The sequence below is a fragment of the Staurois parvus genome, unplaced genomic scaffold (assembly GCF_062004578.1).
Source record: "Staurois parvus isolate SC_StPar_1 unplaced genomic scaffold, SC_StPar_1.0 ptg000686l, whole genome shotgun sequence".
In the NCBI taxonomy this organism is placed as follows: Eukaryota; Metazoa; Chordata; class Amphibia; order Anura; family Ranidae; genus Staurois; species Staurois parvus.
The window spans coordinates 4,817,744-4,844,951 of record NW_028318482.1 but is presented as its reverse complement, the minus strand read 5'-3'; the positions used below and the strand labels follow the sequence as shown (position 1 = coordinate 4,844,951).

Sequence of the window (27,208 nt, the reverse complement as noted above, 5' to 3'; positions counted from 1 at the left end):
TCCAACTGTCTCAGTGACTGACTATGGAGTCTATACAAGGTTTCTGGTCCTTGTCTCAAAAAGAATACACTCCAAGTTTTATTTCACCATAAAATCCACCTCATCTCTCCCTTTTCCATTGTGGTAAAACTGCTTACATGATGTGCAGAGTGTCTGTGCAATATTTTTTGGCTGCTGTATTTCTGCCTTTTTCCCTCCTTCATGTAAAAACTTCGTCATTGCTCAGTCTTACCCTGCGAACAAGTAAAAATGCTTGTATAATATGCAGCCAGTCTTCACAATATTTCTGATTGTGGCCTCTTAAATAATACACTCTAATTTGAATTTCTAGTTAAAAAAGGCTCATCTCTCCCTCTTACATTTCTGCCCCATCAAGCTGCTTACATACTCTCCAGCCACTATGCTATATGTCTGCCTATAGTCTCTGAAATATGGCACTGTAGGTTTTACTTTAGCATAATAATTGCCTTCTTCTTTGAATGGAAAAAAATATTAACTGATTTAAGTTTTATTTCCTTATATAGTTACAACACCTACTACACATGATAATCCACAAAGAGGGGATAAGTGTGTGCTTTGTTTGTAAGTAGGAGTTGGTTCTATTCGCAGGATGCTTAGTTATAGCACATGGAGTAAATTTATATTTTTTATCCTGCTGAGCTGTGTGACTCTGGCAACAGTGCAGTGTGACTTGAAATATGTATATACATAAGTACCTCAGCTGATTTTCATTCATGTGATCAATACACAAAGGTTTGTGTCTTTCTGCCAGCATCTTTCTCTTCATCTCACGCCCTGTCTGTCTCTTTCCTCTCTTTTGCTCTGCCTGTGAAACAACGAAATTCATGTTACCAACAGAAAAGCATTTAAGAAGAACCTGTGCTTTGTCCATGCAGCTTTAATGCCCCCTTCCCAGCAACACATACACATTCACCATGAAACAATAAGACACCGGAAGTCCCCATTGTAAATTAAATTTATCACCATATGTAATTCATTCATGGTTGTCTCACTTTTCAGGTGCAAAGATGAATTTACTCTTTAAGTACAATGTTTTTTTCACAAGCCTGAGACTTGTTTCACTTATTAATTTTGTATTCTATGCATGAAGGTAAAAAACCTTCAGTATGCAGCTCCCCCACAGCACCCTAATACCTACCTGAGCTCGATCGCGATCCAGCACTGTGCACAAAAGCAGCTTCTCTCCTGGGTTTCTGCCTCCTCATTGATTTAAGCACATCAGAGGGTGCCATTGGCTCCCAATGTTGCCAATCACAGCCAGTGAGAGGAGGGAGCAGGGGGCAGGGCTGAGCCCTGTTCTGTGTGTCTTATGGACACACAGAGCGGGGCTCAAGAGCAAGCATTCATGAGTGCCCCCAGAGAAATCGGCTTGCTCTGGAGCACTCAGCAGCAGGGGACCAAGAAGATGAGGATTGGGGCTGCTCTGTGCAAAACCATAACACAGAGCAGGTAAGTATGACATGTTTAATATTATGTTTTTAATTTTACCTTTACTATCACTTTAACCTCTCAGAGCTGTAGGGTATATCCTTAACCGATTCATTTAGTAGTGCATAGTGAGAGTTCTTCAGGATCGGTAAGTCTGTGACTTTCTGAATAAGAGTAAAGAGGTCATTCCAAAATCCCTTAAACTTAGGACACTGTCACCATATATGAAGCATCGTACCCAGATGGTTGCCCCCTTTAAAACTTTCTATAGGTTAGCCTCATCAAGAAAGTACGCCTTGAGATTAATGTATGCACCGTTTTTACCACTGTTGGATCTGCGGAGTGTTATTGAGATCTGTGTTCTAAGCTATCATATACGAAACCTGCTTGGTTCTTCCAATAAAAGCCCATATATTATGAAAATTCCTCTACTCTGACCCTCATCTTGGGTGCACAATTTCCATTTTGCCTGTGGGGTAAATGTGAGTGCTAGAGTGTCAGGTTTATGTACTCTGTCTCATAGGCCCAGTGAATGCAATAAAGATGGGGACAAAACAAGCTAAGGGAGAACAGCTCATTTTTCCAGTTCTTTGCTTTGAGTATATCACTGAAAGTTGGGATAATTGGACTGCTTGATAAAATAAAAATACGCTAGGAACTCCTAGAGTCTCATGGGATCTAAAGGTTAGTAATTTATTTGAAAACCCTGTGTCTGTGAGAGATTCTGTATATAGCCCGACAGAAAAAACCATGCACAGTCCACATGTGTTTATGTGCTGCTTCTTTGTGAAAACAGGAAACAGTAACTTTATTATGGAGAAAAGACATAGAGTTCTATCATAGATGCAGCTACAAACCTATAACCACTACTATCTACTGGTTGAAGAGTATATCTCTACTTATACTGATGTACAATTTTTGTTGCACACAAAATACATGAACATTGTATTCCAACTATGTCCCTTGTTTCCCCCGATGTATTGGGTCACTTTTTACTGAAATTTCTGTAATTCGAGTTTCTCAGTTCCATCAGCCAGAAACCACCTGTCTATGTTCTTCTTTCATTTTTTTGTACAGAGAAGGATAATTGGTCCAGTAAAGTTAGGATACAGACAATGTGAAGTTAATGCCAAGGTATGGTAAATGTTTATCCTGCCACTTAAATAGTACTGTAAGTAATCTTTAGAAGGAGAGATTCATAAAGTAAGAAAAGCATATAAAATACTAGCAGTACATTTTTCTGTGCTTTTACCTGTTTAAGCCATGGCTAGTATTTAGCACACTGTAGCAAGACTCACTTTTCAACATGTACACTATATTGTCAAAAGTATTGGGACACCCCTCCAAATCATTGTATTCAGTTGTTCCAATCACCTCCATGGCCACAGGTGTATAAAATAAAGCACCTAGGCATGCAGACGGCTTCTACAAACGTTTGTGAAAGAATAGATTGCTCTCAGGAGCTGAGTGAATTCAAGTGTGGTACTGTAATAAGTTGCCACCTGTGCAATAAATCCATCCGTGAAACTTCCTTGCTACTAAATATTCCACGGTCAACTGTTAGTGGTATTATAACAAAGTGGAACAACAGCAACTCAGCCACGAAGTGGTAGGCCACGTAAGATGACAGAGCGGGGTCAGCTCACGCTGAAGCGCACAGTACGCAGAAGTCGCCAACTCTCTGCAGACTCCATAGCCAAATACCTCCAACCTTTGTGTGGCCTTCAGATTAGCACAACAACAGGGCGTTGAGAGCTCCATGGAATGGGTTTCCATGGCCGAGCAGCTGCATCCAAACCTTACATCACCAAATGCAATGCAAAGCATCAAATGCACGCAGCCACTGGACTCTAGAGCAGTGGAGAGGTGTTCTCTGGAGTGAGGACTTGTGCTTCTCTGTCTAGCAATCCAATGGATATGTCTGAGTTTGGCGGTTGCCAGGAGAAAGGTACTTGCTTGACTGCATTGTACCAAGTGTAAAGTTTGATGGAGGGGGAATTATGGTGTGTGGTTGCTTTTCAGGGGTTGGGCTTGGCCCCTTAGTTCCAGTGAAGGGAACTCTTAAGTCATCAACACACTAAGATATTTTGGACAATTTCATGCTCCAAATTTTGTGGGAACAGTTTGGGGATGGTCCCTTCCTGTTCCAACATGACAGCGCACCGGTGCACAAAGCAAGGTCCATAAAGACACGGATGAGCGAGTTTCGGTTGGAGGAACTTGACTGGCCTGCACAGAGTTCTGACCTCAACCCAATAGAACACCTTTGGGATGAATTACAGTGGAGACTGTGAGCCAGGCCTTCTCATCCGATATCAGTGCCTTACCTCAAAAATGTGCTTCTGGAAGAATGGTCAAACATTCCCATAGACACACTCCTAAACCTTGTGGACAGGCTTCCCAGAAGAGTTGAAGCTGTTATAGTTTCAAAGGGTGAGCGAACTCAATATTGAACCCTATGGACTAAGACTGGGATGCCATTAAAGTTCATGTGCATTGTTTCCCTCTTTCTCAAGTTCTGAATTTGAGATGTGTCGTGGTCGATAGTTGCCTAGAATCTTTGTCGAGACTTTAGTGAGATTTAAGGCTGCAGACAGAAGCAGAAAATGTAGGTTAAAGTCCAATCCCTGGTAAACTTGAACCTTCTCCCTTACAGTGGGGATGCAAAGGTTGACTGCTCATTTAGGTCTAGAAGGCATAGAAAAGAATATTAACTTACCCAATCCTCCTCAATGCTAGACCGGTCCCTGCAGCGTCTTGCTGTCCAGCTGTAAAACATCCTGACATAGCCTGAACCTGATGATGCCAAGGGACAGTCCACTGCTGGAGCATGGGGGAGGGGGGAATTGTCTACTGGGGGAGCCCAAGAATGTTCATGTAAAAGTGCTTTTACTCTCCCTTGGAGCGGAGAGTAAGGGAGAGTTTTCAAATTTTCCCAAGCTTGGTTTCAAGAATGCTTGCTGTTTGCTAGGAGGAGGTTATTTGTTAGTTGTTCAGCTGGAAAAAAGATACATTTTCAATGAATTACTCATTAATTTACATTTAGTAAAACCTTACCTTCATTAGATAACCACCTCCAAACTGTGCACCCATATTCGAAAGTACTTTTTTCTTCTTGGCATCATCATCAGCACGTTTTTTTGCCTCCTCCTCTTCTTTTCTCATTTTTTCTTCCTAGGAAATAAGAAAAGAAAAATGGAGTGTATATTTTTATTTTATGTGCATTGATAGAATAATGGGGGGGGGGGGGGGGGTAGTCTTAAGAGATGTATGGACTTGGTGCTTAGGTTTGTCCATGTTTGTCTCATTGCTTCAATTCTTCCAATGGAAGCATCATGACAGCGTATTTAGAACATTTTATGCTCTTTGGTTTACTTGATTGCATGATTAATTTGTGTTTAGTAATGGTGAAAATAGGTTGGAATCTTACATTTTGCATTGCAACCAGATTTAGCTACCCAGTATTTCAATCCTAATTTTGACCTCACCTTCCCCACTCCTCTCCAATATTGGATGTCCCACAGCCAATATTCTTTGCTTTTGTTTAAAGGGGTAATCTTTCCAATTAGCCTCTTCTCTAACTTTGGACAATAGCCAATAAAGCACGGAGCAGCAGTTACAGAGATGATGCCATTGCCATTTTTTGCCACAATTTACTGTGGCGGATGGGCCCATGGCAGTCTACACTCAAAGGAAACGGGTTAATTGACACTGGGTTGATTGCTCCTGGAAGTGTGAGGGCCTCTATAGGCCAACAGGAAATACTGCAGGGAGACACGGTGAGTATTGCAGTCAGAGCTGCTTTTTATTTTTTCTACTATAGCTGGATTATTCATTTTTTGAGTTGTAAGCTCGTGTTGAGCTTGTAAAAGTAAATTAGCCCTAAATATTTAACATAATCCACTGAAAAATGTTTGCTGCTGTATAACAATACAATAAAAACCTTCCAATTTTTTTTGCTATAGTTTCACAAACCGTTTTACTAGTTCAAAAAATAGACTTTAAAGGGAACTGCCACCAAAATAAAGGAAATATTAAAAAATAGTCATATTTAGCTAGGCAAGCAGGATATTATACTAGGAGGACAGTGGATTTGGTTGATGTAATCAAGCGGACCCACACACCGCAAGCTGTCACAGCCTGGTGCCCACAGTTGAGATGCCGGAGCCGTGGAGGAGAGAAGGGGAGAAGGGATGCCATAGGTGAGATCATCGCTGGACTCCAGGACAGGTAAGTGTGTGTTTACTAAAAGTCAGCAGCTACAGTTTTTGTAGCTTCTGACTTTTAATAAACACAAAAACGACTGGAACGCCTCTTTAAGTACTACTTTTCATCCCATTCACAACAGACTCTCCCACGGCTGAACAGGCTTCCATGCAACAGATGGGCAGAATTTGGGTTAAACTAATTGTATCCAATCCATCTTTCCTCTTTACTAGGCACCTATTCTGCAAACTCCAAACTGATACCTCACACTAATCTGTTAAACTCAATGCAATTTACAATGAAGATCTGGCATGAATGCAACAGAATCTTTAATTTATTGCCACCTTGTTCCCATATAACAAATGTCCTATACAATCCAGCCATATCTGATAGCCTGTCTTATACTCAAACGTTACCCTGGGCGCAAGCTGGCATATTTCAAATATGCCACATGATTAACTAGTCACTCATAAATTACTAGAATCTGAGATTTAAAAACATGGAAAAACCTTTACCTTCTCAGTCTTTTTATGCATATCTCCAATTTCATCATCTCTTTCATACCCTGAAACCTTCTTTAACTTTAGATTGCCCCATTGAGTTTGAACGCATATGTATGCAGAGTGACTCAAATACATGTAATATCCACTTTATATAAGTTGTTTCAAACAGCTACCCCTCTAGAAGAAGACACACATTTATACGTAGGAAAATGGGCGGAAGCTTTTCAACGACCAATATCTTTAGTGACCGGGCAGAAGATATGGAAAGCAGCTTCAAAAACTTTTAGATCTGGAATCTTTAAGGAAAATATTTATAAAGTCATGATGCAATGGTATGATGCCTGTAGTCCTACATGCTATGAACCCTTCTATATCAGCAAAGTGTTGGAGATGTTTAACTGACAAAGGATTCCTAGCCCATATTTTCTGGTTCTGTCCCCAGGTCCAGAGATATTGGGCCATGAAGTCCTGGAACAGATTCTAGAACTTGCCATTCCACTAGACCCTATACACTACATTTTAAACCTTCTCATTAAAGGAATCCCTAAATGCTCTAAAACAATGTGTCCACATATTCTGACTGCCAAGGCGTTTAATTCCGAGGTATTGGAAGACAATAGAGGTTCCCTCCTTAAATAACCTTATTACTGCTATATCTGAGGTATGAGCTATGGAATATTTAACTGCCCAGACTGGGGAATATTCTTAAAGAATTTAGCAAAGTTTGGGACTCTTGGGACAATTCTGTTGAAAGTGTCACAGCCCTTGCTCCTTTGTAGCCTAGGCATAGGAGTGTCAGCACCCTGGGACATAATTTAGGAGCACAAGCCAAGCCCTTACCATGGAAGATCTCATAAAGCTCCAGGAAAGATGTAAGGGAATTAACCTCTATCCAGGTTTCAGTCTCCACAATGGGCATACCCCACGAAGATTCTTCAGGGACAGGGTTCTGCCTAGCACCTTGTGCTAAGGTGAGCACCCTGTGCTAAGGTGAGCACCCACACAGGATCCAGTGTCCTAAGCTGACAATACAGGCTGGACCCGCACCTTATTCAAGCTGGATCCTGGTACGTTCCCCCAAATCTCAACTGATCTGGAACCTGCAAAAAGAGATGCAGTGGCTATGGTGCAACCAGGTATCTTGATGGAGGAATCATTTAGTGTCAATATCCATAGGGGATATCTCTGGAGCTTTCATGGACTAGTGTACTAGCAGGTGCTGTTGTCAGCTTGTGTTTTTGTGAATAAAAATGCTCATCTAGAGCAGCAGTCACTCACAATACAAGCTAACAGTTTCTGCTCTCTGTGCTCCAGGCTGCAGCTCTGGACTCTATATGAACTGAACAGAACAGGTGAGGAAACAGGCTCTGTAGCATAGAAAGGGGATGAGGCTCAGTGCTGGTTGTGATTCCTCCCCATGGGAATGGCCATACTTAGAGGCTTCAGGGGGATGGAATTACAGCTAACAATGACATAAATATTTATATTTATTTTATTTAATATTGCTTTGATTTTAATGGGGGTGAATGCTATGTGCACAGGGACCCTTGGGGGATTTAACAAGCTTTTTTTCTTCTGATGATAGATCTTCTTTAAAGTGGTTGTAAACCTCAGACCTATAATATGAGAAAAGCACGGTGTTCTATGCTGTGTACTTGCCTCTCTCCAAAGCACTGAGTGTGATTTCCCTGTGCTTTTTCTGACACCAAGAGTTAAAGAAGTGATGGGGAGGTCCAGCACACAGCCTGTGAATGGTATCCACAGGTGTGCTTGTTCTCAATATTGTGTGTAGGGGATGTGGTGTGTTACTTTCCTCCAATCAGGGCTCACAGTTATCCTCAATCAGATCGGCTCTGTGAAAACTTTGGATCTCCGCCCCCTGCTGCTACAGCTGGGAAGAGATTCTTTTACCTGTGTGTTTTCCGAACGATCTTTAGAAGAAATGACCGCAGATAAAAAAGTACGACTTATTTAGGAAGATTTGTTTCATCTCTGTGTATCACCTGAGGACAGTCACTTCACCACTTACCAACCTGAGGAAGTGTCAAAATTGATTTCCTTTTTCCACAGATGAACTTTGTACCTCTTCTTGAAGAATTCAGTGCCTATTTGTTTTCTCGTCAGTGGCTTATTTTCCATGTGTCTAGGGTATACTAGCCTCAAGAGGGGTGGGGGTGTGTTGTCATACACTGCACAACTTGCAACCAGAGGTTGTCCTATCCTAGACTTTAGTAGGGGCCTAACGTGGAAGAATGAGGTTATTTTTGTTAACTAATACTTGTTACATGACAATATTTAAGCCGGAATTCAGATTTGCTAGATATTACATTTCAGGAGAGGAAGGGTATAGCTCACACCCTCATACTAGCTTCCTGTCATCTAACACTATTTTCAGCTTGCAGCTGTATTCCGAGGGACTGGTTACCGCCCCATCATGTACCTATCGACCGCTCTGGACCCAGTGTCAGGAATGGACTGGCCAGCAATGGTGGGACTCACCTGCCTTTTGATCTGCAGTACCAGGGCTGGCCAGCGGGTGCTCCCAGCAATCAGAGACTCAACTTTGCAGCCAGCTAACACCTGGAACTGATTATGCTGGGGTATTTAAGGGATGGCCAGACCCACAGACTCTGCCTTGGTGTGTGTTTGTCCTGGGCCCTGTATCTGTCCTGCATCCTGTTTCTGTTCCTTTGCTGACCCTCTGTACTACGCTGCTTGCTACCTGTCCTGATCCCTGGCTTGTGACCCTGACCATCCCTCTGCCTGACCCTCTGTACTACGCTGCTTGCTACCTGTTCTGATCCCTGGCTTGTGACCCTGACCATCCCTCTGCTTGACCCTCTGTACTACGCTGCTTGCTACCTGCTGAACCTGGCCTGTGACCCCGACCATTCTCCGCTTGCTCCCCCTGTACCTACTTGCCCAATTGATATTGACCCGGCCTGCCTGACGACGCTTGCTTGTATGTACTGTTATCTGTGGGTGGTTGGTTTGGTTTGTTTGCACTGTATTATGTTTAGTATTGCACTGCGTTTATGTTTGTATTGTTAGTGTTAATAAATTATATTGTTTATCCCATATCTGAAGTCTGCGTTTCCCTGCGTCAGTCACACATCTCTGGTCATACCTGGGAGCCCTGACATTACACCAAGGCCAATCATGACCAGAAGTGGCTGCACAGGGAAGCCATCTTGGTTTGTTGATGGGAAGGATGGATCTGGATGAGGTTGAGTATTTATCTCTGCTAGTGTTTGATGACAGGGAGTATGCTTATCAAACTCTGAAGGAGTATCCCGGGATGAACTGCTAGAATGTATACGGCTCGCTCATGTTCTAGTAGATCAGGGCACAGAGTTCTCTGAGGTGCAGCCTTTGATTGAGGTTTGTGCAGAGTTGGTTTCATCTGGTTCCCCCGAATGCAGGGATGAATTTTTGCCACCATTTAGTGCAGACCAGGTAGAGTCCCTGGTGTGGTTATTAGAGGATGATGTGGGTTACTTTCTGGAGCGTTATTCCACATGTTCACCACAGACACTAAGAGTTTGTATAAACGCAGTGCAGTCATTGACCAGACAGGCTTTGTGTAAGCTCAGCTTTGTTCAACCCCTACTGCAGACATGGACAGACTTGTTGCACCCAGCCTCAGTCAGCTTACAAAAACCCAGTCCTGCTTCTAACTCTTCTCCTGTATTCCCACCAGCTCCTCCAGTTACAGCCCAGTATACTTGGCTATCTACCGCATGTCAGTACCCTGTTCCCACTCGCTGCACCTATCCTGCCTTTAACCCTGTAAAAAAGCCCTCTGTAGCAACTGCTCCCTCTCCTGTTCCATCCTCCAGTTCTTCTCTGTCTCCAGCTGCTCCATTCGTTTGCAGACCTGCGTTTACTTGCAGTGCTCCAGTAGTTAAAACCAGAAAAAAGCGAAAATTCTTTCCAACCAATACCATCCTGCCAGTATCACAACCAGTGAACCTGCCTTCCGTGGTTCAGCCTGAAGCCTCTACTCAGCCTGAAGCCTCTACTCGGCCTGAAGCCTCTACTCGGCCTGAAGCCTCTACTCGGCCTGAAGCCTCTACTCGGCCTGAAGCCTCTACTCAGCCGGACGCCGGCATTCAGCCTGATGCCTCTACCCAGCATGATGAACTGATCCAGCCTGATGATCCTATTAGGCCAGTTGACTCGATGCCCGCTGTTGATCCAGATGATCCGGTACCTGATCCGGTGCTCGCTGTCGTGCCAATTGACTCAGAGCCCGCTGTCGTACCTGGTGACTCGGTGCCCACTGCCTTGCCAGATGACGCGGTGCCCGCTGGCGAGCCAAATGACCTGATGCCTGGTGACCCAGTGCCCGCTGTCATACCTGGTGACCCGATGCCCGCTGTCGAGCCAGACAATCCGGTACCTGATGACCCGGTGCCCACTGTCGTGCCTGTTGATTCGGAGCCCACTGCCTTGCCAGATGACGCGGTGCCCGCTGTTGAGCCAAATGACCTGATGCCTGGTGACCCAATGCCCGCTGTCCAGTCAGACGATCCAATGTCTGACCCAGTGCCCGCGGTCATACCAGTTGACTCGGAGCCCACTGCCTTGCCAGATGACGCGGTGCCCGCTGTTGAGCCAAATGACCTGATGCCTGGTGACCCGATGCCCGCTGTCCAGTCAGACGATTCAATGTCTGACCCAGTGCCCGCGGTCATACCAGTTGACTCAGAGCCCACTGCCTTGCCAGATGACGCGGTGCCCGCGGTCGAGCCAAATGACCTGATGCCGGGTGACCCGATGCCCGCTGTCCAGCCAGACGATCCAATGTCTGACCCAGTGCCAGGGGTCATGCCAGTTGACTCGGAGCCCACTGTCGTGCCAGATGACTCGGCGCCCGCCGCTCTGCCTGAGGGCCCGAGACCTGTCGCTCCACCTGGGGGTCCGGCGCCTGCCGCTCCGCCTGAGGGCCCGAGACCTGTCGCTCCGCCTGGGGGCCCGAGACCTGTCGCTCCACCTGGGGGTCCGGCGCCCGCCGCTCCGCCTGAGGGCCCGAGACCTGTCGCTTCACCTGGGGGTCCGGCGCCCGCCGCTCCGCCTGAGGGCCCGAGACCTGTCGCTCCACCTGGGGGTCCGGCGCCCGCCGCTCCGCCTGAGGGCCCGAGACCTGTCGCTCCATCTGGGGGTCCGGCGCCCGCCGCTCCGCCTGGGGGCCCGAGACCTGTCGCTCCGCCTGGGGGCCCGAGACCTGTCGCTCCACCTGGGGGTCCGGCGCCCGCCGCTCCGCCTGAGGGCCCGAGACCTGTCGCTCCGCCTGGGGGCCCGAGACCTGTCACTCCACCTGGGGATCCGGCGCCCGCCGCTCCGCCTGAGGGCCCGAGACCTGTCGCTCCACCTGGGGGTCCGGCGCCCGCCGCTCCGCCTGAGGGCCCGAGACCTGTCGCTCCACCTGGGGGTCCGGCACCCGCCGCTCCGCCTGAGGGCCCGAGACCTGTCGCTCCGCCTGGGGGCCCGAGACCTGTCGCTCCACCTGGGGGTCCGGCGCCCGCCGCTCCGCCTGAGGGCCCGAGACCTGTCGCCCCGCCTGGGGGCCCGATGCCTGTCGCCCCGCCTGGGGGCCCGATGCCTGTCGCCCCTCCTGGGGGCCCGGCGCCCGCCGCTCCGCCTGGGGGCCCGATGCCGGTCACTCCACCTGGGGGTCCGATGCCTGTCGCCCCACCTGGGGGCCCGATGCCTGTCGCCCCGCCTGGGGGCCCGATGCCTGTCGCTCCGCCTGGGGGCCCGATGCCGGTCGCCCCGCCTGGGGGCCTGATGCCGGTCGCCCCACCCGGGGGCCCGGTGCCTGTCGCCCCGCCCGGGGGCCCGATGCCTGTCGCCCCGCCCGGGGGCCCGATGCCTGTCGCCCCTCCTGGGGGCCCGGCACCCGCCGCTCCGCCTGGGGGCCCGATGCCGGTCGCCCCACCTGGGGGCCCGATGCCTGTCGCCCCGCCCGGGGGCCCGATGCCTGCTGCTCCGCCCGGGGGCCCAGTGCCTGCTGCTCCGCCCGGGGGCCCGGTGCCTGCTGCTCCGCCCGGGGGCCCGGTGCCTGCTGCTCCGCCCGGTGACCCGCTGCCTGCTGCTTTGCCTGGTAATCCGATGTGCCTCTGCCCGGAGTCCAGCCCGATGTGCCTCTGCCCGGAGTCCAGCCCGATGTGCCTCTGCCCGGAGTCCAGCCCGATGTGCCTCTGCCCGGAGTCCTGCCCGATGTGCCTCTGCCCGGAGTCCAGCCCGATGTGCCTCTGCCCGTAGTCCAGCCCGATGTGCCTCTGCCCGGAGTCCAGCCCGATGTGCCTCTGCCCGGAGTCCAGCCCGATGTGCCTCTGCCCGGAGTCCAGCCCGATGTGCCTCTGCCCGGAGTCCAGCCCGATGTGCCTCTGCCCGGAGTCCAGCCCGATGTGCCTCTGCCCGGAGTCCTGCCCGATGTGCCTCTGCCCGGAGTCCTGCCCGATGTGCCTCTGCCCGATGTGCTTCTGCCCGGAGTCCAGCCCAATGTGCCTCTGCCCGGTGTCCAGCCCGATGTGCCTCTACCTGGTGTACCGCTGCCCGGAGTCCTGCCAGGTGTGCCAGTCTTTGATATCCCGCCAGTTACCAGACCCGGGCGGTGGAACATTTTTCCCAGCTAGGACTGTTTGGAGCGTCCTGAGGCCGCTCCTTGAGGGGGGGGTACTGTCAGGAATGGACTGGCCAGCAATGGTGGGACTCACCTGCCTTTTGATCTGCAGTACCAGGGCTGGCCAGCGGGTGCTCCCAGCAATCAGAGACTCAACTTTGCAGCCAGCTAACACCTGGAACTGATTATGCTGGGGTATTTAAGGGATGGCCAGACCCACAGACTCTGCCTTGGTGTGTGTTTGTCCTGGGCCCTGTATCTGTCCTGCATCCTGTTTCTGTTCCTTTGCTGACCCTCTGTACTACGCTGCTTGCTACCTGTCCTGATCCCTGGCTTGTGACCCTGACCATCCCTCTGCCTGACCCTCTGTACTACGCTGCTTGCTACCTGTTCTGATCCCTGGCTTGTGACCCTGACCATCCCTCTGCTTGACCCTCTGTACTACGCTGCTTGCTACCTGCTGAACCTGGCCTGTGACCCCGACCATTCTCCGCTTGCTCCCCCTGTACCTACCTGCCCAATTGATATTGACCCGGCCTGCCTGACGACGCTTGCTTGTATGTACTGTTATCTGTGGGTGGTTGGTTTGGTTTGTTTGCACTGTATTATGTTTAGTATTGCACTGCGTTTATGTTTGTATTGTTAGTGTTAATAAATTATATTGTTTATCCCATATCTGAAGTCTGCGTTTCCCTGCGTCAGTCACACATCTCTGGTCATACCTGGGAGCCCTGACACCCAGTCATCAAAGGGTCCCCGGGTTGTGTGAGGGCAGTGGCTGATTGTGCTGTCCTTGTCCAAAAAGTGGGTGACATCGTTTTGGATTCACCCCTCACACTCTACACTCCGCACTCGGTGCAAGAGATCCTAAACCAGGTCCAAACTAAACATCTCTCTGCAGCAAGATTGACCAAATACGAGGTAGCCCTCCTAACTCCTACTAACCTCTCTATCAAACGATGCACTATTCTTAACCCAGCTTCTCTTCTTCCTGTGTTGGAAGACGAGAAGTGGGGGGAGGACAACAACGACAGTGCTAAATCTTGCAACGCGACTAACAATACCAACACCTCTTCTACTAACATGTCTTCTTTGTCCACTACTAACCTCTCTTCCAAAGGACACAACTGCATTTCTTTGATGGAACTGGAGTCAGTGGCGATCAGCCCAGTAAAGGAAACGCCAATACCGGAAGCGAAAAATCTTTTTGTCGATGGGTCCAGGTACTACACCCAAGACGGTAAGCCACACACTGGTTACGCGGTCACGACTGAAAGTGATGTTGTGGAAAAGGGCTCTCTGAACGCACATATGTCAGCTCAGGAAGCTGAGCTGTGGGCACTGGCCAGGGCATGTGAGTTGCATGAAGGTCAGAGGATTAATGTTTATACGGATTCAAGGTACGCGTTTGGTATTGCACATGACTTTGGTCCCATCTGGAAAGCGAGGGGATTCCTCACAAGTTCAGGTAAACTGGTGAAGCATGCAGAACTGATTGACAGGTTGTTCATTGCTTTCGGCCTGCCACGGGAGATTGCTGTTCTTAAGGTGAAGGCTCATACCACTGAGACTAGTGTGGAGGCATGTGGAAACGCTTTGGCAGATCGGTCCGCAAAGGCCGGTGCACTGGTTCAGGAAAGAGGGGTTCTGATGCTGGCCATCCCTTCAGAGGTTTCGTTAGACGAGTTTAAAAAACTGCAATCGCAGGCGGGTTTGCAGGAGAAGGCTAGATGGACAGCAGCAGGAGCCTCCCAAGGGTCGAATGACATTTGGTGCCTGAACAAAAGATGGTGTTTGCCAAAGTCCCTTTTCCCCATGATGGCCCACTTGGCTCACTACCCTGGGCACCAATCTAAGACGGCTATGTGTGCGTTGGTAGACGAGCATTGGATTGCACCTGGGTTCAGTACTGCTGCAGCTACCTTTGCAGCTTCTTGCCTAGTCTGTGCCCTACACAACCCTGGCAGAACGGTAGTAATACCCCAAAGGCACTCGCCAAAACCTGAACGCCCCTTCCAACGCATCCAGATCGATTACATCTCGTTACCAAAGAGTGGGCCGTATGAATACGCCTTGGTCTGTGTAGATATGTTTTCAGGCTGGCCTGAAGCGTGGCCCGTCACATGTGCCAACGCTAGTACCACGGCGCAGAAAATCCTGTCTGAGGTTGTGTGCCTCTGGGGTCTACCTGAAACCATCGAGTCCGATAGGGGGTCACACTTCACTGGACAGATCTTTGCAGAGGTATGTAAAGCCCTTCACATCAACCAAGGGTTACACACCCCGTATCACCCCGAGAGTAGCGGTAAGGTTGAACGTCTCAACGGAATCCTTAAAAACAGGATCTCCAAAATCATGGCCGATACCAAAAAACCTTGGCCTGAGTGTCTCCCCATTGCCCTCTATTCCATCCGGAATGCCCCTCGGCAACCACATGGGCTGTCACCCTACGAGGTGTTGTTTGGGGGACCTCCCAAAACAGGGTTGTACTTTCCTCAACAGTTGTCGTCTTTGCATTCACAGCTTACAGGTTATGTGCAATCTCTGCAACGGGAGCTGCAGAAGATACACCATCGGGTTCGCGAATCGCTCCCCGATCCAAATGCAATAACAGGTGTTCTTTCTATTGAGCCAGGTGATTGGGTCGTCCTAAAGAAACATCAAAGAACCGGACTCGAGCCACGGTTCACCGGACCATACCAAGTCCAGCTGACGACACCTACCTCACTCAAGCTCGAGGGACGAGACAACTGGGTGCACGCAAGCCACTGCAAGAAGCTTTTTAGCTACACCAGAGAATGAGGGGTGTCATTTTCCTTTTTCTTTTTGTTTGTATGTCTTACATGTGTGTGAACGGAGGAAAAGACGGCAGATACCCCAACCTTTTATTTAAAATGCATCTGCGTTTAGCCAGATCCGCCAACAAAACCAACTGTTGGGTATGCTCTAAGCCCCCACCCAGTCATCACATGTCTGCAATGGCCGCTGTTCATGCCCTATATGACATCCGCGTCGGCATGAAAAAGCAAGAGACCCCTGGTCAGCCCCCACGTAGACATTTGTCGGTAGAACTTAATGACACATTTTTAGCAGGTAACATCAGTTTTAGCACCAATATTAGCTCTAGCTCCTGTAGGACCCTCGTCAGTCCATTATGGGTAACTGGACAGCTAGGCAGCCCTCAGGTGTGCTTTAACATCAGCTTTTGCACAGGTAACAAGTTTGTTGGGACTACCACCTGTGAGGGAGGTATCACTGTCAATCTGACTAACCAGACTTCCCTTCTGAGTAACCACACTGACCGACCAGACCACGTTTGTTGAAAGGACGGATGTGATGTGCAGACTGAGGGAGCAATCCCCCAGTCTGTGCAACTGTTGCTCAGTGCCAGAGGCCGAACGAGGAACTCCTCCTGCTTTGCTCTGACAGGTTCATACTATTTTCTGTGTGGTTCGGCAGCCTATAGAACATTTCCCCAGAACGCGAAAGGTTCGTGTGCCCTCATAAAGCTAGTCCCAGCATCCTATGTAGTGATGGATCATGAAGAGTTATTGGTCCACAAGAAGGTAAGGATGGCAGGGAGAGTTCGCAGGGAGCTGTTCTCTGAGGGCGACCAAGCATGGGCTTGGTTCCCCTCATGGACAGGTTGGGGAATAGAACTTATGAAGCGCCTGAACAATTTTTCTGTCATCGTGGATAGTATGTTTAACGAGACCGTAGAGACTGTCAGAGAAATTGCCCAAGAACAACGGCAGATGGGAATTTTAGCGCTTCAAGAGAAGATGGCCCTTGATTACCTTTTAGTTGCCAAAGGGGGGTTCTGTGAGTTCATCAGAGAGGATTGTTGTACTTGGATAGAAGACACCGATGACAAGGTCCAGGCCCATATGAACAAAGTTAGTGAACTACAGGGAAAAGCTAGAGCTATAGCTAGTGAGGGTTGGAATCCGTTCAAGGGTTTGGGAGGATTGGGAGATTTCCTGTTCTCCATCGGATCTTGGTTGAAGGAAGTGGGAGTGTATGTCCTGATGCTTCTCTTTTTCATCTGCCTTTTATATGCCGCGGTGAGATGTTCCTGTTGCCTCATCGACTGTGTAAGCCAAGCTCGGGCAGGCGACCACATCTCCATGCCCGCTCCTGGGATCCCGCTCCAACCACTGATCGGAGGAAGACCTCACCAACCAACCACCTTCTCTGCAGATTACGTCCTGGCTTCCCTCTAATTTATCTCTCTGAAGACCACATTCTCCAAGACCTCCAAGCAAGCTTCAAGCCTCATCATGGTTTGTGTCTGCGATTTGGAAAACTGTCTGGGTCGAGACCAGCCTTGTGTGGCCCCGTCTGCAGGGGCAATTTGAGAATCTGTTGCTGGATCTCCCCAGACCACCGTGGGATCACAAGCCTTATTCATACCACAAGTCTGTTTGTGGTTTTTGCAAGAGTCTTCCTGTAGTGAAGGTTCCAACGCTCTTGAGGATCATCGCTTCAATCAAGCCTGTTTGCGTTGAGTTTGCGTCGGGTCTTGTTTTTTCAGGTACCCCGTGGAGCTTTATTCTCAGGGACAACTACAGGAACTCTGGTCTAAGACCAACTCTTTGAGGTTTTGAGACTACACCCATCAAGCTGAAGAAGATCAAGAGCGGACACGAGGAGAATATGATAAAACAGGAGGGAATGTCATGGAAATTTTGTATTGTTGGTTGAACTTTAAATGTGTCATGTATGAGTGTTATTCATATGTCTCTCGTGTGGCTTAGTTAAAGCTCTGAAGGCTGCAATTGGGCCATGCGCATGTACAATGTATGTATTACAGTACTCAGCTCGGTAATGGATGAGATGGCAGATCTGCGCTTATAGACCGGCGTGTATACCACCACGGCCTGTATCCACATATCAGCAGCATAGTACCACATGGACTTCGTGCCGCAAGGCGCCAAGCAGTACGAACTCCGCGTGTAGGCTTATGCATATCTTTCAACCCATTACCAACTTGAAACTGTAACTGGATGGATGTGTTTTAATAAAGATCGTATCGGGCCCATCCAGGTACAGACTGGTGTTTAGCTTAGGGAATGCTTGTACAAAGAATTTACATACCAATAGGAGCTAGTAGGACAGGAAATATGCCCTCCATAGAGGGCTAATGGGGGGAAGGGGAGGAAGTCTGCTGACCTCAGAGGGCTCATGGGGGAGGACCAAGGATAGATAATAGGAAAGGTTATGCTCCAATCGGAATGTATATCCTGTGTATAGGCACTCCCCATTGCATTGTTCGGTGGGAGGGGATTGACTTTATTCATGTGGGGGGCGTGTGTGTGTTTGTAATAAAACCGGGGGCTGAGTCTGAAGCCGGCCTTTATGTGAATTCCAACGGCAGCCTTAAAGTGTCGTGTGATCATTCTAGGGTAACGGAGCTCCACCCCCCACATTTCAACAGAAGCTAACCCATTTGGATGGGCAGGAATCGTGTAGTTTAGCTGCAGTCATGGTAAGCGAGATTCGCACAGCTTTATGGGGGATTTCTGCGCATCCAACTGCGAGTACTCACGGTAAGGAGAAATTCGTTAAAGCGAATTTCCAAGACATTCCCTTCACAGCTTTAAAGGGGGGGGCTATGGACCATTTCTTCTTTAGATCACCAGCCAGCATCACTCCTTCTCCAAGCTGGCTGCTTTATTCTCTCCTCTGGCATTGGCTATGGGTGATTAGAGGACTATCCTAATCTTGTACCAGATAAAATGTATTTTCTAAAAATTTGCTAAAGTGCATTTATTTTCTCTTGAGAAGAGGCCTATAAGATATATAAATACACAAGTGGTCCATACAGTGAACTTGGTGTAGAGTTCTTAAGTTTAGGATCATTACAAGAGACAAGGGGCACTTTTTATGGCTGGAGGAAAAGACATTCAACTTCCACATACAGAAAGGCTTCTTCATAGTAATGTGCAATAAACTACCTCAAGAACTAGTTCTGACCAGCTGAGTAGATTGGTTTTTTTTTAAAAAAAAGACCTAGATGCATTCCTACATGCACAAAATATAACTGAATATTAATATTTATAGGTAATAAACACCAAAGATTGTTGATCCAGGGAATATCCAATTGCCTTTTGGGGGATCAGGAAGGATTTTTTTCCTCCTGCTGGAGCAATTTGGACCTTGCATTATATGGGATATAGAATTATGCATATGGAGGTTTTCTATTTTTTTTCTATTTGTTTATTTTTGTATTGGTTGAACTGCATGACTTGTATCTTTTTCCAACCTGACTAACTATGTAACTACTGTATCACATGGAGACATGAATCCTTGCAAATGAACTGACTTTAATGTAATATAACCTGAACAATCCACATAGTTGGTATAGTAGCATAGTTCCAAAGAAATGGTAAGGCTTGTAAAACTAAGTCTTCCATCCATATGGTATAAAGTCCCATCCAGGGGCGGACTGAAAACTCATGGGGCCCCCGGGCAGTAGGGGATCATGGGGCCCCTGTGTCCTTGCCCAAACTCAAAAAAGCCTATGAAAAAGGCACCAGGGGCATCTCATGGCGCCCCCTACTGACCCCGGGCCCTCGGGCGGTGCCCGAGTTTCTAAATGGTCAGTCCGCCCCTGGTCCCATCATAGGGTAAGTAGAAAATAACTGTTCCCAGTTAGGGTGTAAGGAGGGGATTTTGCGGTACTCACTCATCAGTCATTAGATCTGTTGTACAAAGCTTTTTTTTTCCTACAACCAGGCCCTAGGCTTTCAGTTCCAAGCTGAGCTCTTCAAAGGGAAAACCCACTCTAACTAGCATCCACATCTTGTTTCAGCCATGCATTCTTCAAGATTCTCTCCATCCTGAAGACCCTCCCTTCCTATAAATCCTATGGGAGAACTAATTTATGCCTGCAAGGTGACTTTACAGATTAAAGGGAATTCCCATCCACAGTCCATTTTGTGGAGGAACTGCCTTACACTTACAGCTGCAGCAGTGTAAAGAATAAGGTCCATGCAATGACTATGTATGCTGGAAGGTAGGCAGAGTAGGTGTTGATGTAACACTGGGGACAGGTGTTGATGTAAAGATCACCAATAATAGTGGTGGCACATGTAGTGGAAAGTAACCACTGTGCTGCAATTTTAAAGCTTAACCACCGCATATGGAAAATGTCAAGAGCATGTAGCGCTCCAGCTCCATCACAGCTGCTAGTCTCATTCCAGCATCCTGATTTTGGCTGTGATACATTTTCCCTGTCTGTCTGTCCACTTGCGAGGAGATTGATGTGATCAGTCTCTAGGTGGAAACCAAACCTGATTTAGGCCAGCCAAGTCTACAGTCTCATGCTTGTGATATTGTGTTTGTAATATGTGCTCCAAGCTCCCTTTGTGCCTGCCCCACCTGCTAGTTTGGATTCCCTCGTTGATGACCTTGGATTGGATATCGACTACTACCTGGACTCTGCCTGCCTTTTGACTACGGATTTGACCCTGACTACTGTGAATATTACCTGCCTTGTACCTGGACTGTCATTGAACCACTCTGTCTGCCAACCGCAAGTACCTGTTTACTGTGCTCAGTTCACCTGGCTGCCCTGACTTGGTGACCAGACTCTATAGCATTGTGTATAAGTCCTAGAGGCAACCAAGTACTGACAGGCCTGCTTGCCTTATGGGAAAGGGGGCTGCTATAGGGGAAGAACACAAAAGCCAGCTTGACAGATATCATTGCTGCCAACCTGCATATTTTACTGCCTAGGTAAGCAGAGCAATGACTGACTGAGGTTACAACAAGACTGTAGAAAATGACAGTATAAAAGCTGCTATCTCATCTGGGAACAGATAATTAATAGAATAAGGTAGAAGGAGCAACTTTCAAATGAAGATATAAATTTACACAGACTGGGTAAATATTATCAGTGTGTCACCTATTGTATAGACAAGAATTAATAGAGTTAATGCAGCGCAATGAAAACTAAGTTGTGGTGCACTGCATTTTCTTTTTCTTGAGCAAGGGGGCCCAGCTAATGTACTTGCACACAGAACCACTGCATTCAGAAAATGTCCCTGTTAAAGAGGGACTTTCTACCAGTTGTCTTGTCCCAGTAGCTCATAGAATTAAATGATAACATAAATGAGTTTGATTCTTCATTATCTGAAATAACTCATTATATACTAATTCTCCTAAATGTTAAGATTGTCATATCATAATACATTTTTGCTCAAGTGTATATTAAAGTTAAAGATTTGCTTACCGCCATTCTGGCTTGCCTCTCCCGCTCTTTTTCAGTTCGAAACCGTTGTTGCTCAGCGCGTTCAGCTCTGCGCCGTTCCTAAGTTAGTTAAATAGTTATGTTAAAAAAAAAGACACCTGTTCATCAATTACATGAGAAACCCTAACACTACAGTTAGTGGAAGCAGAAAGAAACATTATAAAGCATGGTCAATTTGCTCCAACAAAGAAAAAACTTTCTTTCTGGGATGAACAGATAACTCCATGTGTTAGTGCTTATATTTTGTGAATTTAGAGACACATCCTGCCTTGAAGATCAAGCTTTGCTTAAAGGATAAGTTCACCTTTTTGGAAAAAATAATTATTGCACATTGTTTTGCAGTTAATAAAAAATATGCATTTATTATTTTTGTCTACAAAAGCCTGGAAAGCATTGCCCCAGCGATCAGTAGATCGCTGGTGCCATGCGGGTCTCCTGCAGACCTGTCAGTATATCTGTTTTCCCGTTACACCCTGAATATGGGTGCTTAAAATCACGTATATATACGTGCTATATAGGTGGAAAAATCATGTATATATAGGTCGCATGCGCAAGCCGTGCACGCCCTACACATGCCTCCATTCGTGGCCTCGGCTGTCAATCACTGAGTCCCGGTGATCGCCGACTTTCTCCGACGGGGGAGAGACCTGTATGTAAACAATACAGATCTCTCCCCTGTCAGCTCCTGCTATGCAAAGCCATACAAAGCAGTGTGCTTACAGTGAAACACAGACACAGACACAGCCCATGTAGTAAAACAGCACACAGCACAGTTAACCCTTTGATCACCCCAGATGTTAACCCTTTCCTGCTCAGTGTCATTAGTACAGTGTCAGTGCTTTTTATTAGCACTGATCACTGTATTGGTGTCACTGGGGATGTTAGTGACACGAAATCAGTTCCCCCGTGTCAGAATGCCCGCCACAATCCCGCTATAAGTCGCTGATTGTCGCCATTACTAGTGAAAAAAAATTCCAGTATCTATACCGCTATTTGTAAACACTATAACTTTCACGTAAGCCAATTAAATTACACATATTTGGATTTTTTTTTTAGCAAAGACATGCCTCAGAATACATTTTGGCCTAAATTTATGATGAAATTTGATTTTGAACATTTTTTTACTGGACATGTTTAATAGTAAAAAGTAAAACATATTGTTTTTTTCTCAAAATTGTCTTTTTTTGTTTATAGCACAAAAAATAAAAAAACGCACAGGCGATCAAATACCACCGAAAAAAAGCTCTATTTGTGGGAGAAAAAAGGATGTAATTTTCATTTGGGTGCAGTGTTCTTTCCCCGTGCTTGATTGATATTAGTATATCCGGCTATATACTTTCTGGGCCTGTCAAGCTGCAAGAAGTAGGCCTTGGGGAGTATTGTTAATAATGAAAGAGAGGGCGATTTTTTTTTTTCAATATCTGCTAAGATTGTGGGTCTTGAAAATGTAATTTGTTTAGATGTCACTGCCAAGGCCATGGGGAAGTTTAACCTATTCGCAAAGTAGTTCAGATAAGTGTGCATTCAGAAAACATAATATTTACAATATATGGTAGAGTTCTAAAAAAAAGGGAGATGTTGCTGAATTGTAAAAAAGTAGTCTATGAGTATAGGTTTTGTTACTGGTTGAGTATAAGGCTTAATCTTTTGTTGTTGGGTGGTGGATTCTCCATACATCAGTTAATTGATGGGTGTGTATACATTTTCTGATTCTTCAAAGGGTCATATGAGGTGTATGTCTTCAAGCAATCAGAAAATATTTGAAATCTGTGAAAATTATAGTATGGTAAAATAATCTATACATACAGTATTCGTTCAATATATTAAAAGTTGTAAAACAACAAACATGCCATACTTACCCTTCTCCTTGCAATGATTTTGCACAGCTCAGCCTTCAATCCTCCTCTTCTCCGGTCCCCTGTCAGCACTCCTGGCGCCCCCTCTCCTGCACAGTACTATAAGACACACAGATTTTGGCTTATCCCCACTCCCTCCTCACTGGCTGTGATTGACAGCAGAGGGAGCCAATGGAGAGAGAGACCCGGGAGAGCCGCTGATCCCATGCACAACGCCGGATCGAGATGGTGATCAGGTAAGTATTAGAGGGGGCTGTGGGGGGAGCAGCACACAGAAGGTTTTTTACCTTTATGCATAGAATGTATGAAGGTAAAAAACCTTCAGCCTTTAAAACAACTTTAAATACTTACATAACAAACATACATATATAGAGGAGCAATATGGGGCCCCATATGTAGTAGAATATACCACATTAGTATTAAAATGTTTTTCTTAAGAATATAGTGTAAATTATTATGCAGTGCAATTTAAGGCAATCAACTATGTGAATATAACATCATTGACGTTGGTGAATATATACATGTCACCACTTTAAAGTGCAGTTAAAGTCTAGTCTAGAAGAAAGATCTGGTTATTGTTGGGTGGAGATGAACTGATGGTTCAGACTGAACTCTGTTCGAGCATTTTGATGATTGCCTGAATTTAGCCTGTTCGCCCCCTTTTGCTGGTAGTCATGCATTATGTAATATGTAGCATTACCCTCGCGGGGGCCGCAGTGTTGAAGGGAATCCATAAGCTTCCCTTCGCACAGCCAGGCAACTCGTATCTCCACACAGACCTGCATCCAGAGACAGTGACCAGTCTATGAACTTGATTTTATTGCTTTATTTAGGGGAATTCAACTTGGATAGGGAAATAGGGATTATAGGATGCCCAATTCAACTTGAAATAATGTTACACTTCCTTCCTATGTACAAAGCAGATCCTGGACTGTTCTTTTCCTGAAAGCCATCAGTCACTGGGGATCAGTAGCAGCTGTCCTTATGGGTGAGGAACTAGTAGTTCCTCAAAAATCACTTTGCTTTCTGTAGCTACATGCAGAGACATCTTTTCTCCCCCTACAGAGCTGCACCCAGCTCCCTGGCCTGCAAAAACTACCAGCCCTCCTGGATTCTCGGAAGATCAAGGATAAAAGGATTTACAGTTGTGACCAAAATTATTCAACCCCCAATGCTGTAAAGGGGTTTAGGGACTATAGTGTACATTTGGAATTGTATTCAGAATCAAATCCTACAAGGACGTTGTAACTACCCAAATGCAACTAAAATGACATCAATTGTTTATGTAATACAGTAGTAAATGGTTCTTATGTGGTTTCTTCATTGCCACAATTATTCAACCCCTTAAAGACTACCACTCTGAAGAACAGAGGTTCATACAGGTGCTTTCCATCAGGTATTGAAAACACCTGTGGATGTCACCGAGCAGCAATCAAGCATAATAAGCACCAATTAGGCAGCTTTAAAATGACTGTGATACTCAGCTCCTTCTAGACATTTACTGGTGTGGTTACAAACATGGTGAAGGCAAGAGAATGGTCCAGGAAGACAAGAGAAGAGGTGATTTCTCTTCACAGGAAGGGCAATGGCTATAAGAAGATTGCAAAGATGTTAAACATACCAAGAGACACCTTAGGAAGCATCATTCGCAAATTCAAGGCAAAGGGCACTGTTGAAACGCTACCTGGTCGTGGCAGAAAGAAGATGCTGACTTCGACTGCTGTGCGCTACCTGAAGCGTAGAGTGGAGAGAAGTCCCCGTGTGACTGCTGAGGAACTGAGAAAAGATTTGTCAGATGTGGGTACAGAAGTTTCAGCCCAGACAATAAGACGCACACTGCGTAATGAAGGCCTCCGTGCCAGAACTCCCAGGCGTACCCCCTTGCTGTCTCCAAAGAATAAGAAGAGTCGACTGCAGTATGCCAAAAGCCATGTGGACAAACCACAAAAGTTGTGGGATAGTGTTCTGTGGACTGATGAAACAAAATTAGAACTGTTTGGGCCCATGGATCAACGCTATGTTTGGAGGAGGAAGAACAAGGCCTATGATGAAAAGAACACCTTGCCTACTGTGAAGCATGGTGGAGGGTCAATCATGCTTTGGGGCTGTTTTGCTTCTGCAGGTACAGGGAAGCTTCAGCGTGTGCAAGGTACCATGAATTCTCTTCAGTACCAGGAGATATTGGATGGAAACGTGATGCAGTCCGTCACACACCTGAGGCTTGGGAGACGTTGGACCTTTCAACAGGACAATGATCCCAAGCATACCTCCAAGTCCACTAGAGCATGGTTGCAGAGGAAAGGCTGGAACATTTTGGAGTGGCCATCGCAGTCACCAGACTTAAATCCGATTGAGAACCTCTGGTGGGACTTAAAGAAAGCAGTTGCAGTGCGCAAGCCTAAGAATGTGACTGAACTGGAGGCCTTTGCCCATGAAGAATGGGCGAAGATACCCGTAGATCGCTGCAAGACACTTGTGTCAAGCTATGCTTCACGTTTAAAAGCTGTTATAACTGTAAAAGGATGCTGTACTAAGTACTAAGATTGAATGTCACTTGGGGGTTGAATAAAACTGATAATGCTGTGAGCACAGAAAAGACATTTGTGGTTATTTCATTATAACTGTTATGTTATATTTGTCTGACCTACAAGTGCCTCTTTAATGTAAATGTAAGCAAGATGACTGAATGATCAAAAGCAATGTCAAACTGGCCAAAACACTCAATTTCAGTGGGGGTTGAATAATTTTGGTCACAACTGTAGCTCAATGCTGTCCTTGGAAACTTGCTATGTTTGGCAGTCTTTCCCCTTGAAGATTCCATAGTGTGCTGCTGTCCTCTTTGCTCCCTGCTGCTACAGGCCTGATCCCCTCCACGTCTCTCTGCAGAATATATCCTTCTGAGCCAGCTCGAGCCCAGCCTAAAGGCTGCCCCCCCAGACCTAGGGGACCCCTCCTAGACATCGATAGTCCTCAGCACTCCATCTTCCTCCCGAATTCTCTGTCAGCCAGACTTTCCCATAATTATAGGCCAGTCCACCACCCTACCCAGGCCTCCAAACCTGGGATTAGCTGAACCTCCCATAAATATGCAGATTAGGCCTCCACCACTCCTTCTTAACGACCTCTGAAAGGTTCTATGGTCCTCCAGAGTCAGGAGGAGGCGATAGAGCCACAACCTGTAGAGTCATCCAGCTGACCTGCAATAATCCAACCTTAATGACCCACACAACTACCATGGGCCATTAACAATAATTTTACCTGTAATACTCTACACTATTCTAGTAGCATACTAAAGGGTGCTACAAATATATAAGGAAGCTGTCATCTGGCTAGTACTACTGTCGGCATTAGTTTCAGGGGTTTTTTTTCAGTATGTCGGTGGGTGGCAGGATTGAAAATGAATTTTGACAATGAAACGAGGGACATTTTTTGGGAAATGTAAATTTTTTAAAAAGGAACTTGTCAAACATTTGGATGTCTCTACTCTATTTATAGGTTATAACTTTTTTTTCCTTTTATGAATGAGTAGGAGTACTATGTACATACTGTGTAAATATGTATATTTACCTTTAGTAAAGCTGGGTACATACACACACACTCACATATGGTTTTTCGCATAGTTTATTTCTTTGTTTAACCAGCAGGTTGCCAATCATGTCACTGCTCCCTGCATCCACACAACAGATGTGTATACAAGAATCTCCCACGCTGCATTATTGTAGTCTGACAGCGTGGACTCTCTACCATCAGAATGTACTGATCAGCACTGCAGCCATTGGTTTTTCAGCAGGACCATTTGTCAAAAAATGGTCATTAGATTGGCTTCTGTTGAACAGAGAGGAATACACATACCGAAAGTCATCTAATTCCCGCTGAACCTGGCGAATTTCGGGCAGGAGCAAACTGAGCACAGCAAACAGCTGTGATAGCCAGGCACTATAGTGTTGTGTATAAGTCCTGGTACAACCGAGTACCAGTAGGCCTGCTTACCTTATGGGAAAGGGGGCTGCTATAGGTGAAGAACACAGAAGCCAGCTATAGGGCCTAACCACCTGTGTTAGGGTAAGCGCGACATGGCCAAACTAGAGTTCTGTAAAATGTTATAATTATAGTTTTATCTCTTGAGTAAATATCCTTTTTAATGCATGATAATAGTCTGCTGGCCTTGCTTGCTACAGCTTGGCATTACATGCTATTTCTGAGTTGATGGTCTACTAGGACTCCCAAGTCATTTTCCATCCTTGATTCCCCCAGAGGATCTTCCCCCAATAAGTATCTTTCATGCATATTTTTAGCCCCCAAGTGCTTAACT

The 27,208-nt window shown here is 46.6% G+C and overlaps 1 protein-coding gene across 4 annotated transcripts in view; it reads right to left on the bottom strand.

The window, feature by feature from the left end:
- TNNT1 (troponin T1, slow skeletal type) overlaps positions 1-27,208 on the bottom strand; it is an 89,147-nt gene that overhangs the window by 28,357 nt on the left and 33,582 nt on the right. For all 4 annotated transcript variants that reach the window (XM_089652588.1, XM_089652587.1, XM_089652589.1 and 1 more), the window contains exons 5-7: positions 21,023-21,100; positions 4,507-4,623; positions 717-826 (exon numbers count right to left, since the gene is read on the bottom strand). In XM_089652588.1, the coding sequence (XP_089508714.1) occupies positions 717-826; positions 4,507-4,623; positions 21,023-21,100 (305 nt within the window). The remainder of the gene's footprint in view (positions 1-716; positions 827-4,506; positions 4,624-21,022; positions 21,101-27,208) is intronic.